Genomic DNA, 12772 nt, shown 5'->3' with positions numbered 1-12772 from the left:
TAAAATGTATTATAAAATTAAGTGGCATTTTTTCCACCTGTTCTAACAGGTGCCAAATGCATAGAAAGCCCTCCTGGGTGAAACAAGGCTGCAAAATCTAAGTACCTTCCTATGGACTGCAGCTGCCTGAGAGACATCAGGGTTTGTTTTTTTCATGGGCTGCCTCCTTCACTTGGAATAATAAGCTTTAGATTATCTCAGGACACTCTAGATCCCCCTGCAGCACAATCCAATTTGACATAAGAGTTGTGGGTGATGTGTGTGAATGTAGAAAATCTTGCAAACAGACACTGGACTTTCAGCCTCAGTTTTCCACTGCTACAAAGAAGTTTGTAGGCAAGATTTCATGCCTGTCTGTGCTCAGAAAAAAAGGCTCTCTGGACTTGATGGAGTATCTGATGCTTGCTGGAGCAAGAGGCAGCCTACAAAGCCCCACTGTGGTGCTTCCAAATACAAGAAGTCCCTCCCAGGCCAGCAAGTAATTGAAACAGCAGCAAACTGCTGAGTGGAAGCCTTTTAGTCTTGTATTAAGTGTATTTTGTCATCTAGGTAACACTGTACATTAACTGTTAAGCCTGAAACTTGGCTCCATGACAGATAGTTGAATAGAATAGAATAGAATAGAATAGACCAGGTTGGAAGAGACCTTCAAGATCATCATGTCCAACCCGTCATCCAACAACATCTAATCAACTAACCCATGGCACCAAGCACCCTATCAAGTCTCCTCCTAAACACCTCCAGTGATGGTGACTCCACCACCTCCCCGGGCAGCCCATTCCAATGGGCAATCACTCCTTCTGTGAAGAACTTCTTCCTAACATCCAGCCTAAACCTCCCCTGGCACAGCTTGAGACTGTGTCCTCTTGTTCTGGTTCTGGTTGACTGGGAAAATGAGACCAGCCCCCACCTGTCCACAACCTCCCTTCAGGTAGTTGTAGAGAGCAATAAGGTCTCCCCTGTGCCTCCCCCTCTCCAGGCTAAGCAACCCCAGCTCCCTCAGCCTCTTCTACTACATGGGAAGAGAGAAAAGCTGCTTTCCAAAGAAACACAGAAACCTATAGCTGTGAGTAGGCCCAAATAATTTCTAGCTATCTGTTCTGATAGTCAAATGACACTTCTGTGCCCCTGCCAATGCAATTACCATGTCTCATCAGACATCTCTTAGTGATTTTGCTGCTGCTGAATTTCCCTGGCTGGAGAAGGTCAGGCTCTCCCATTTACAAAATGGTCTAGCCCAAGCAAACCCATTCCTTGCTGTGGAAAAGCTCATTGTTGTGCTCCATAATCATCCCTAATCCCTGCAGTTGATTCCCCTGATTGCGTGTCAGAACAGGACTGCAATTTATTTAGAGGGAGCTGTTTCCAAACCAGCAGCACGTCCTTTCATTAGGTAAGATACACGGGGCTGACACAAAAGGTGTCTCTGCTATGTCTCTGGACTGCAGCACAGGAAGACAGCATGTGTCTGTCAGGATAACACTTGACTCAGATTGGGCTGTTTGCCCTCGTTTCTAGCTTTTTTTGGCTGCTGTACAGATAACAGGACCCCTCCAGAGCGGAGAAAGTCTGGCATCGAGGCAGGATTCTTTCGAGTAATACATGGCCCTGGTGGGTGTTAATCCTGGTAATTTAGGCAGGTGCATGTGAGTGATCCTGGAAACTAAATATAGATTTCCATGTTAAAGGTTTTTGTTTCTGGAACAGCATTTTCTGCAAAGACAGGGAGTCTGCAGAGCCTGCAGTCCCATTGCTGTGATGAGGCTCAGGAATGGCAGATGTGGTGGGTTGAAATTTCCCCCTCCCCCATTAAATTTGCCAGACCAGCCCAGCATGGAAGCAGATGAAAGCTGTATTTACAAGCAAACCTACAATCTACAATGGAATGCAATGAATATATACACTAAAACTAGCACAGCAGAAAAAGAAAACCCAAGAAATTATTAATGTTGGGTTTGGGGCATCAATTGCCAAGAAAAAACCCCAAACCTAACATAAGTATTTCAGAAGAACTTGAGCCTTTGCAATCATTGCTGCACACAAATCACTACATTGGTTTATCCAAATACTACTAGACACCAAAACAGGTCCCAACCTTAACTAGGAAGGAGCTGACTCACCAGATTTACTCCTGACTCTGTTAATTTATCAGAGTAGCTTTGTTTCTTGCATTTGTAAGCATGACTCACTTTTCTAGCCGTAAGATCAGATCACAGTTGCATCTTAGAATCATAGAATCAATAAGGATGGAAAAGACCTCAAAGATCATCAAGTCCAACCTCTCACCCAAGACCTCATGACTACTAAACCATGGCACCAAGTGCCACATCCAATTCCCTCTTGAACAACTCCAGGGATGGGGACTCCACCACCTCCCTGGGCAGCAAATTCCAATGGCCAACAACTCTCTCTGTCAAGAACTTTCTTCTCACCTCCAGCCTAAACATCCCCTGGCACAGCTTGAGACTGTGTCCTCTTGTTCTGGTGGTGGTTGCCTGGCAGAAGAGACCACCCCCCTCCTGGCTACAAGCCCCCTTCAGGTAGTTGTAGACAGCAATAAGGTCTCCCCTGAGCCTCCTCTTCCCCAGGCTAAGCAACCCCAGCTCCCTCAGCCTCTCCTTGTAGGGCTGTGCTCAAGGCTTCTCCCCAGCCTCGTTGCCCTTCTCTGGACACGTTCAAGTGTCTCAATGTCCTTCTGAAATTGAGGGGCCCAGAACTTGTCTTGTGTCAGTGCAAGTGTGTCCCTGTCCTCTTTAAAATCACTTCACTTACTGCATTTTCTCCAAGTTGTGCCGTGGCAAGGAAATATTCATGGGCTTCGATTTCCCTTCAGTTCTTATTTCTCCTCTACTAGTGTTACCTTGCTGATTTCTCTCCTCCTTTACACTGTAATTGGTCTGGTGCCACTGTGTAGTTTTTAACTGTGTGCGGTACCAACAGACCTCCATCTGTCTCTCCTCCAGAGCTTCCCAGCCTGCCATTATAAATATCTGCCAAATCCTTCTCCAAAGAGAGGATCACCAGATTCCAACTGTTTGCAAAATAAGAGCCACTGCCAGAAATCTTCTCCCACCATCTGCAACCTGTGCAGAGCCTGCATCCTGCACCTTGTCAGATGTTACTGCTGGCACTGAGGAGCTCTGACAAGGGCTTTCATTTATTGCCCCTCAGAAGCATCCCCTTCTGCAGAGGGCTCAGCATATTTCATAGAATCATAGAATCAATAAGGTTGGAAAAGACCTCAAAGATCATCAAGTCCAACCTGTCACCCAAGACCGCATGACTAACTAAACCATGGCACCAAGTGCCACATCCAATCCCCTCTTGAACACCTCCAGACACAGGGACTCCACCACCTCCCTGGGCAGCCCACTCCAGTGGCTAACAACTCTCTGTCAAGAACTTTCTCCTCACCTCAAGCCTAAACCTCCCCTGGTGCAGCTTGAGGCTGTGTCCTCTTGTTCTGGTGCTGGTTGCCTGGGAGACCAACCCCCACCTGGCTACAACCTCGATTCAGGTAGTTGCAGACAGCAATAAGGTCTCCCCTGAGCCTCCTCTTCTCCAGGCTAAACAACCCCAGCTCCCCCAGCCTCTCCTTGCTTGGCTTGTGCTTGAGTCCTCTCCCCAGCCTCCTTGCCTCTGTTTGCTCAAATATCTCATGTGTGTGATTTTGTTAGAAAATGACCTTCAGTCCCCATCAGGTCATAAAAATAAAATAACTTGAGGGTTGGAGGGATTTTTTTTTTCCCCCCACTTTAAAGTGCAGTTCTGATTTAAAACATACTATGGGATGGATCGTTTCCAGTGTTGTTATCTAAGATACTTGACCTGAAAGGGGCTCAAAGTGCATGCCCCTTTGCCAGCCTGTCACCTAGACTGAGGGCCAGTTCCTGCCATCTGAAGCCAGAGTAACTGATAGGCCTTGCTGACTGTACAGCAGCATTGCTGAGAGCACAGCTTGGTCTTCCACCTCTTCATGCATATGCATAAGACTAGATCATTAGAAGAACCAGCACCAAACTAAGCAATGCATTGATTAGATTGTACACACTGGAAAAAGATCAGCTTTTTAAAGGTGCACAACATCAAATCCTGTATGAATACATTTGGATAGAGTGAAAAATAATGTAGCTTATTATCTAAGTGCCCTTTTAACACTGTTAAAGCCTTTCTCCTAACAGTCCATTGATTCCAAACTGTGTTAGCCTCATGTGGCTTTTTAAATTCAGCTGTGTACCTTAGGGTATGATCATCACATGGGTTAGTGTTTGCTGGTTTGCTGGTTAGCAGCTTACTGTGGCTGAGGAATTACCAACAAATCTCTTTAGGTGCTGCTACAGACATCAAATTGACAATAAACATATGTTTGAATCTCTTGCCAGCTAAGGTCAGATCCAAGGAACAAAGTGGCTGGTTTATCTATGGGATGTTGGGATAAGTCAGCAGAAAAGATTGTTCAGGGTTATTTCAGGAGAGGGTTTCAGGTTTGGATCTGCCACATTGTAGTTCTGCAGAGCTTTGCAAAGAAACGTAAGGAATGTAAAGTATCTTAGGGGGTTGATAAATCCTCCTTCCAGTCTTGTGGTAGGTCAGAAGTCTACATTCAGAATAGCAGAATGTTAAAGGTTGGAAGGGACCTCCAGAGACCATCAAGTCCAATCCCCCTGCCAATGAATGGTCATTCAGGGTAGTCTACACAGGAATGCATCCAGGTGGGTTTTGAAAGTCTCTAGAGAAGGAGACTCCACAACCTCTCTGGGCATCCTGTTCCAGTGCTCAGTCACCCTCATTGCAATGAAGTTTCTCCTCATGTTGAGGTGAAACCTTCTGTGTTCAAGTTTGTATCCATTGTTCCTTGTTTTATTACTGCTCACCACCAAAAAGAGCTTGGCACCCACCCCTCAGATATTTATAGGCATTGAGACCAGATCCCCTCTCAGTTTTCTCTTCTCAAGACTAAACAGCCCCAGGTCTTTCCCAATATACCCAAGATACAGAACAGTGGGTACCATGCATGTTTCTCATGGGCATGGACCATAGGGACTGTGGCTGGAGAGTGTTTTCCTGTAGATAAGTAGTGGGAAGCATCTGAAGCACCAAAGAAACTTGGGAGTTTGTTTTTGTGATGCATGGTTGGGTTCCAAGAATCATAGAATTATTAGGGTTGGAAGGGACCTCAAGAATCATCTAGTTCCAACCACACTGCCATGGGCAGGAACACCTCACACTAGATCAGCTTGCTCAGAGCCACATCCAGCCTGGCTGCAAAAACCTCCAGGGGTGAGGCTTCCAACACCTCCCTGGGCAACCATCACCACCCTCATGGGGAAGAACTTCTTCCTAATCTCCAATCTGAATCTACCCATTTCTAGTTTTTTTTCCATTCCCCCTAGCCCTATCACTCCGTGACACCCTAAAAGTTCCTCCCCAGCTTTCTTGGTGGCCCCTTTCAGATACTGGAAGGCCACAATTAGGTCTACTCAGAGCCTTCTCCAGACTGAACAGCCCCAACTCCCGCAGTCTGTCCTCATAGGAGAGGTGCTCCAGCCCTCTACTCATCCTCATGGCCCTTCTCTGGACATGCTGGAGCATGTCCAGATCCTTCCTGTAATAGAATGCAAGTTATTGCCATTGTCTGGGTTGCACTGTGGCTTTGGTGTCCGTTTTTGGCAGGTTTTCAGGCAATCGAGTTCATGGTTTTCTAGGAGGGTGCACTGCCACTTAATAATACATTATGACAGGAGAGAAATATGGACAAACAAGTCTGAGCCTGCAGGACAGCTATACTTAACTCCCAAATGAATAATATCCCCAGCCATTGCCAGGGGTGGCAGGGAGCAAATGGCAAAGTGAAATTAGAGAGACTGAACCACCCCGGCGGTGGTGTACTGACTGCCGGCATCTCGAGCAGGCAGCACAGAGGCTCGGGGTCTAGCTGTGCTTGCAAGATTGAGATCCAGTCCTTATTTAAGTATGATTTTCTGGAGCAAGATTTCCCTGTAAAGGAACAGCCATGATTTGTTTAGGGTCTTTAGGAGATCAAATGCAGATGGCATTGATTATAGCTAATTAGAAGTATTTTCTGTGGCTTATCAGCTGTGCTGAGGTGTGCAGAGTTTGCAAAAGCTTTGGATGGTTCTGCCTCTCTCTGAATTTTTTTGGTGTAAAGTTTGCAGCTGCTTGGGGTGAATCTCTCTGTTAGTTTTTGTTGTTGTTGTTTGGGTTTGGGTGTTTGGGGTTTTTCCAAAGGAATTGACTATTTTAAAATCAGGAGGAGAGGGAATGTTGTATAGAAATGTATCATTTTTCTGCCCAGCAGAAATATGTTAATCTCTTCTTTTGAATTGCTATGCAGGGTTCATTTCTGAGGGTAATACACACAAGATTGCAGCTCTCCCAGGCCTTGTCGTGATTTCACAGCCTACTGCGTGGCATGCCGTAGGTTTCTGGTTCTCCAGGATTCCTCTTCATGGCCAGGCACTTTTCCCTTTTACACTTATTACAGAGGCAAAGCAAAATAAATGCTTCATTTTTATGCCAGGCTCACTTTTAGCTTGTCTCCTTGTGAACCCTTTGCAGCCACAGCCCTGCCCTAGCAGGACTTCTGCTCTCATTACTATGACAGTAGTCAGTGCTCCTTTGGCCACAGCATCACCGGAGTGCTGGAGGCTCCTCTGTCCTTGAGTTATATTGGACACAAGACAAACATCTTGATGTTGTCTCTTTAATGGCAATTGTTCATCATTTAGGGTGAGATGGAGTAGCTCAACAAGATACTGATATAAAAAGGAAGGATACCAGCCTTTCAGACTCTGCTGATTCCATAGCAAAGTCTTCATATAACCAAGAAGTCCAAGAATTCACTGGTTTCTCCAGCCCTGTGGATGCAGGAGGGCTCATGGGCAGATACCAGTCCCAGTAGCCATGGTGGTGGGTGGACACAGCCTTGCATTCCCAGTAAGCTCCATAATTGGGATTTACTGCAAATTCTCTGAAGGTTTGAGCTCTGCTGCACCAACACCACTCCAAAGCCTTTCAAGGTCCTGGTGCAGAAGCTGTATTTTAACAGCAATGTATAGCATGGGTGATGCACAAGCTGTCAGCTGCCCACCTGCGATAGCGGGGAAGGAGAAGAAGCTTTGTTTTTCTCTTTCAGGGAGCTGTCCTCCCTTGCAGATGCTCTGCAGAACAGCTTTACAGTGCTTATCTATTATTTAAGCCTTCAAAATAGGGCATGATGCAGGTTTGAGGTGGCACCCAGATGTAGTACTGGTCAACTGCCTGAGCTGTGCACCTTCCAAAAGCCATCACAGCTGGAAGCTGCCTAAAGATTTGCTCCTCTCTTTCTCTTTTCCCTGGAGTTTGGTGTTGAAGCTTTAGCCTTTCCATTTCCAACAGAGTGACATTTTTTCCCCCCATTGCTTCTTAAACTGAGGAAACAACAAACTCTGCATCCTCTCTGGAGCACAGTTTTGTTAATGTTCTTTGAAACATGACATGTGTCACGGCCATCAAACTGCAGCGATCCCATTTCTGCTGAAACAAGAAAAACATGTCACTTTGGGCTCCAAGTAACACAAAGGGAGAGTCATCCTTTAGATAGGAGATGCATGGCTGCCAAAGATGAAAGGGGGGGGAGGGGAAATATGTTATTGCTTTTGGAAATTTCATAATTGCAGTTAATGATAATTTAATGAAGTGACATTGTCTTCACTGCTGTCACTAATGAAATGTTTGAGAGTGACAAACCAGATCCTGTTAAATAGAGCAAGGGTCTTGAGTGGAATAGCTTTGTGACAGCAGCCTGTGTGCACAAGTATTGAATTCCTGGGGTTTGGTGTTTTTTTCTGTTGGACTAATTAAAAAAATAAAGAGGCTGAGGGAGCCTGGAGAAGAGGAGGCTCAGGGGAGACCTTATTGCCATCTACAACTACCAGAAGGGAGGTTGTAGCCAGGTGGGGGTTGGTCTGTTCTCTCAGGCAACCTGCACCAGAAGAAGAGGACAGAGTCTCAAGCTGCTCCAGGGGAGGTTTAGGCTGGATGTTAGGAGGAAGTTCTTCACAGAAAGAGTGATTGACCATTGGAATGTGCTGCCCAGGGAGGTGGTGGAGTCACCATCACTGGAGGTGTTTAGGAAGAGACTGGATGGGGTGATCCACAACTTCCCTCAGCAACCTGTTCCAGTGGCTCACAGGGCACCCTTGTGGGGCCCTGGACATGACTGGTGAAACGTTACCAGCATGGCTGGGGCCAGGGCAGACACGAGGCCTGTCCTCAGCAGCCAGAAGAGAGCAGGCACAGCCTGGACCTTCTGGACCTGGGCCTGCCCTGGGCTGTGCCAGCGCAATGCCAGGACCTGGCTCACTGGTTTAGTTGATTAGATAGTGTTGGACTCTATGATCTCGAAGGTCTTTTCCAACCTGGTTAATTCTATTCTATTCTATTCTATTCTATTCTATTCTATTCTATTCTATTCTAAAACAAACAAAAAAGAAGATAAAATGAAGGCTACATGGAAAAAAACCATGCACTCATGAAGTATTTAAAGGGCCTTCCATCAAGCAAACAATACTTAACTCCAGACTACCATACTGATGGGTGGGTACTGCTCCTCAGAAACACTAACCCCTCATTAAAACACTTTCCTTGTTTTTCTTTGCAGGCAAACCAGAGAACAAGAAACCCCGCCTGACTTTTTTTATTTCTCAGACTATGAGAGGCATAATGCAGAAATAGCAGCATTTCATTTGGACAGGCAAGTAAAATGGATTTGCATTGAAAGGGAAGTGGGAAGATTGTGATAAGTTGCTGCACTTGGCCAGCTCTGTAACTGAATTGCTTTTAAAGGAGGGGAAGATGGAACAGGGGGTGGGCAAATGCCATGAATAAATGAAATGGCAGATGATGAAAGGGTAGATTAGCAATTAGGAAATGTGAGTTGCTCTGGGAATGAGAGCTCTAGCAAGAAGTTATTCTCAGAAAGAAAGAGAAATTATGTTGAATAGAAGCCAAGAAATGAATTTCCCAATGGGATCTTGAATTGCACGTGGAGAGGACCCATCTCCTGGGAAATATGTTGCAGAAGTGTGACAGGAGTCTCGCTCACCCCAATTAGCTCCAGGGCATGCAAATCCAAGAGGGACCTAGGGAATGGTGTGGGTATTCAGAGAAGAATAATTGAGATGGGGAAAGAGTTCTGGTTTCACAGCAAGAAGCCAGGGCTGTCCCATATCAGGAGTGTATCTAGGGCACAAGTCAGTGGGAAGGAGAGAGGGGTGGTGGTGCTGCCATGCTTCTGTTAGCTGAAGATGTCTCCCCAGGCAGAGTTAGTGCAGACTGTGGTAGATACCCTAAGACTGGGAAGGGACTGAAGCCCTCTCAGGCTGCCCAGATGAGGAGCAGTAATTAATAATCAGTGATTAATTATTAACTGTATGGCAAGACAGGATGGCATTTCACAGGCTGAGTTAGAAGTGAAGCTTCTTTCAAACTCTGAAGTGCCAAGAAATGTCCTTTGAAAAGCTGAAAGCTTTTTGGACAGAAATTATTTGGAGGTACAGGCAGTATTGCTGAATTCTGGGTTGATGGTTAGGATAAAGGAGCCTGTCAATGGGTGGCAGAGGGTAGATTTGCTATTAAGAACCATCCTAGTCAGAGCATTCAAGGGACTTCTTTATTTTATTGTTGTTGACCTTGACATTGAGCCCTGATTTATATTTTATGTTGCCATTTTAAGCAGGTAGTGTTGTAAGAAAACCCATTAATGGAGTTCCTGCAGGGAGACACGTTAAATATCCCCACAGTAAGCAGAAAAAGCAGTTGCTACCTAATGCAGAAAATCTTATCAGCAGTGGACACAAAAATCCCAACCTATGGGGAGGTTTTTGAAAGGGGACTTTGTTTTTTTTTACTATAAAACTTCACAGGAAGTTTTTAATGATCTGCTAAGGCAAGGGAGTTTGGGGTGGAGAAAGGCTCTTCGCTCAGCCTTTGCCCGTGGGCAACATCTTAGTTTCATGGCGATAGTTTAAGTCGGAGATAGCTTAAGTTGGCATAAAGGTGCTAAAACAGAGAGGAGCAGAAGAAGATATATCAAACAAACACTAAGATTGCCAGGGGTGGGAAAAAACCCCAGCTATTAGATGGTGGTTATGGAAGAAAGGCCCTGAATTACCATTCCTCAGGTCACTTTAAAAATTGGTGAGCAAAATGCGTTTGCCAAGGATCCTGAAGTGGCAGAAAGTCGAAACTAAGCTTCTGCTGTCTCTTATTTCTGGAATTCTATGTATCTTCATTTTCATCATGGAACAATGTGTTCCCATACTCCTCTGTATTTTGCCTCTGCTCCATACTGTGTAGGCAAGCCGGAGCTCATCATATTCAGGACATACTTTATAATATGCGAAGGATTATCCACTTTAAAGTTGATGGGCTTCTTTTTGCTCCTTAAAGACCACAGATAAATGGGCCTTCAGAGTGGAGTGAACCTTCCTAAAACCTAATCACTCTCATCACATTTTAATCCTTTCCATAAACTCCGTCTCTTCCTCTTCCAGGATCCTGGATTTCCGCCGTGTGCCGCCGGTTGCAGGCAGACTTGTGAACATGACGAGAGAAATACGAGACGTCACTCGGGACAAGAAGTTGTGGAGAACGTTTTTCATCTCACCAGGTAGCCCTGGAAATAACACTGTGTTCTTTCTATCTCACCAACCATGTACTTAAGGGAACGATGGGTAGATTGCTTAATTGCTGAGATATTTCTAATAGAGCTGTCTTCTACACCTTGGAATAAAAGTGAATGTGGAGACACAGCCCACAGAGAAGACTTCATTGTTTTGAATGGAGTGCCTTTGCCCCTTGACAGATTATCTGCAGAGACAGGCTTTTGTGCTCACAAAAGCAATGTGTTCAGCAAATGTTTTATGCAGAGCAATTTCTAAAGCAATTTCTTCTGTTGCTCTCAGTTTACTCAAAACCTTATTACTTAGCTCATTAGTTATTTAGAGGTTTGGGGTTTTTTTGGACCACGATGCCATCCATCACTTCTGTTGGTCAGATGCTTTTGTTTCTTGCTTTTGACTGGAGGACCAAACCCCACTTCTTTCAGAGTCATTTATTTCAGGTTTTATTACAACAGGAGTCTGGAAAAAAATAATAAATTCAAGCAAATAGATGTGTAACATACCCTGCTTCCAGCTCAAATTCTCCAGTGGGCTGAGGCCAGAGCAGAAGTGACCTGAATTGTTCTCATTCTTGCCTTGAGGGTTGACCCCAGGAATCACAGAATCGTAGAATTGTTAGGGTTGGAAGGGACCTCAAGGATCATCTAGTTCCACCCCCCCCTGCCATGGGCAGGGACACCTCACGCTAGATCAGGTTGCTGAGTCACTCTACTCTCTGTTACTCTTCACTCTTTCACAACATCTGGTGGCCATAGTCAAGGATGGAGTTTTAGAGGGTGGGAATGTTAGAAACATAGGGTGAAACCATGCCCAGATCACCAGAATACACAACTGGAGCAGGTGAAGATGAGCAAAGGTGGGAGAAAGTGGTACCATCTCTGTTTAGCATCTGGGCTGCTGAGATGGAGAAATAAGGCTCTGAGTTATACTATGTTACTATGAGTTAATACATGCTTAGAATCATAGAATCATAATTGTTAGGGTTGGAAAGGACCTCAAGGATCATCTAGTTCCAACCCCGCTGCCATGGGCAGGAACACCTCACGCTACAGCAGGTTGCTCAGAGCCACTTCCAGCCTGGCATTAAAAACTCCAGGGATGAGGCTTCTACCAGCTCCCTGGGTAACCTGTGCCAGTGTCTCACCACCCTCATGGGGAAGAACTTCTTCCTAATCTCCAATCTGAATCTACCCATTCCTAGTTTTTGTTCCATTCCCCCCAGTCCTATCACTCCCTGACACCCTCAAAAGTCCCTCCAGCTTTCTTGTAGCTCCCTTCAGATACTGCAAGGCCACAATTAGGTCTCCTCGGAGCCTTCTCTTCTCCAGACTGAACAGCCCCAACTCCCTCAGTCTGACCTCTTTATGTATGTTCTCAGAGAAAGAATATTCAATTTAAAGCAGGCAGCTATCTTCCAGTGAGCCTCACTCATATTATTTCAGCTGCGTGCAAGTGTGCTTTGCTGAACTGGGGCTGTGACTTGTGTAACAGGCAATCTGGAGCAGAAATCTCCAGAGATCTGTCCCTGGCTCTCTGGTGTGATTGGCCAGAAGCTGTTTATCCCAGATCCCTAAAGTCACCATCCCAAGGCTTAATTACAGTTTCTCCTGATGTAACTGTAATTTCTGGCTGCTAGCAGAAACCAGAGCCCTGTCATTACAGAGCTTTGTCTCTTAAAATGTTTATCACACTTTTGTGATCACCGATAAAGTCATTATTGTGGCTGCTATTTTTAGCTTCATATTTATGTTCAGCTCTGCAGGACAGAGTTGAGCAGAGAGTTGTTTATTCCAGCAACTTCTCTTGTAAAATCCATTACATAATTACAAGAGATTTCGTTGTGCCCTCTGCTATGAGTGCTCCAGTTTTACATGTGCAGTCCTTGTGGCAGTGTTCACCAAGCCTGATGTGCAGACATTTCTTCATGCTTCAGCTAGGCACTTGTGCCTCAGTTGCTTTCTCTCCCTCTCACCCTCTGTCACTCTCTCTGGGTTTGGTTTGTTGGGGTGTTTTTTTGCTTGTAGATAAACACACATAAAAGTGACTGAAAAAAATCTTCTGACTGTTCACGTGCACGAGGTACTTGG

General features: G+C 45.3%; 1 protein-coding gene across 2 annotated transcripts in view; it reads left to right on the top strand.

Annotated features, from left to right (window-relative positions):
* Window positions 1-12772, top strand: part of FAM20C (FAM20C golgi associated secretory pathway kinase) — a 72892-nt gene that overhangs the window by 47911 nt on the left and 12209 nt on the right. For both annotated transcript variants that reach the window (XM_054180384.1, XM_054180383.1), the window contains 2 exons: window positions 8663-8755; window positions 10557-10672. In XM_054180384.1, coding sequence (XP_054036359.1) covers window positions 8663-8755; window positions 10557-10672 — 209 coding nt within the window. The remainder of the gene's footprint in view (window positions 1-8662; window positions 8756-10556; window positions 10673-12772) is intronic.

This window comes from Dryobates pubescens, chromosome 4, assembly GCF_014839835.1.
Source record: "Dryobates pubescens isolate bDryPub1 chromosome 4, bDryPub1.pri, whole genome shotgun sequence".
Classification (NCBI taxonomy): Eukaryota; Metazoa; Chordata; class Aves; order Piciformes; family Picidae; genus Dryobates; species Dryobates pubescens.
The sequence above is the reverse complement of the archived record's forward strand: the minus strand, read 5'-3'. Positions and strand labels throughout refer to the sequence as shown.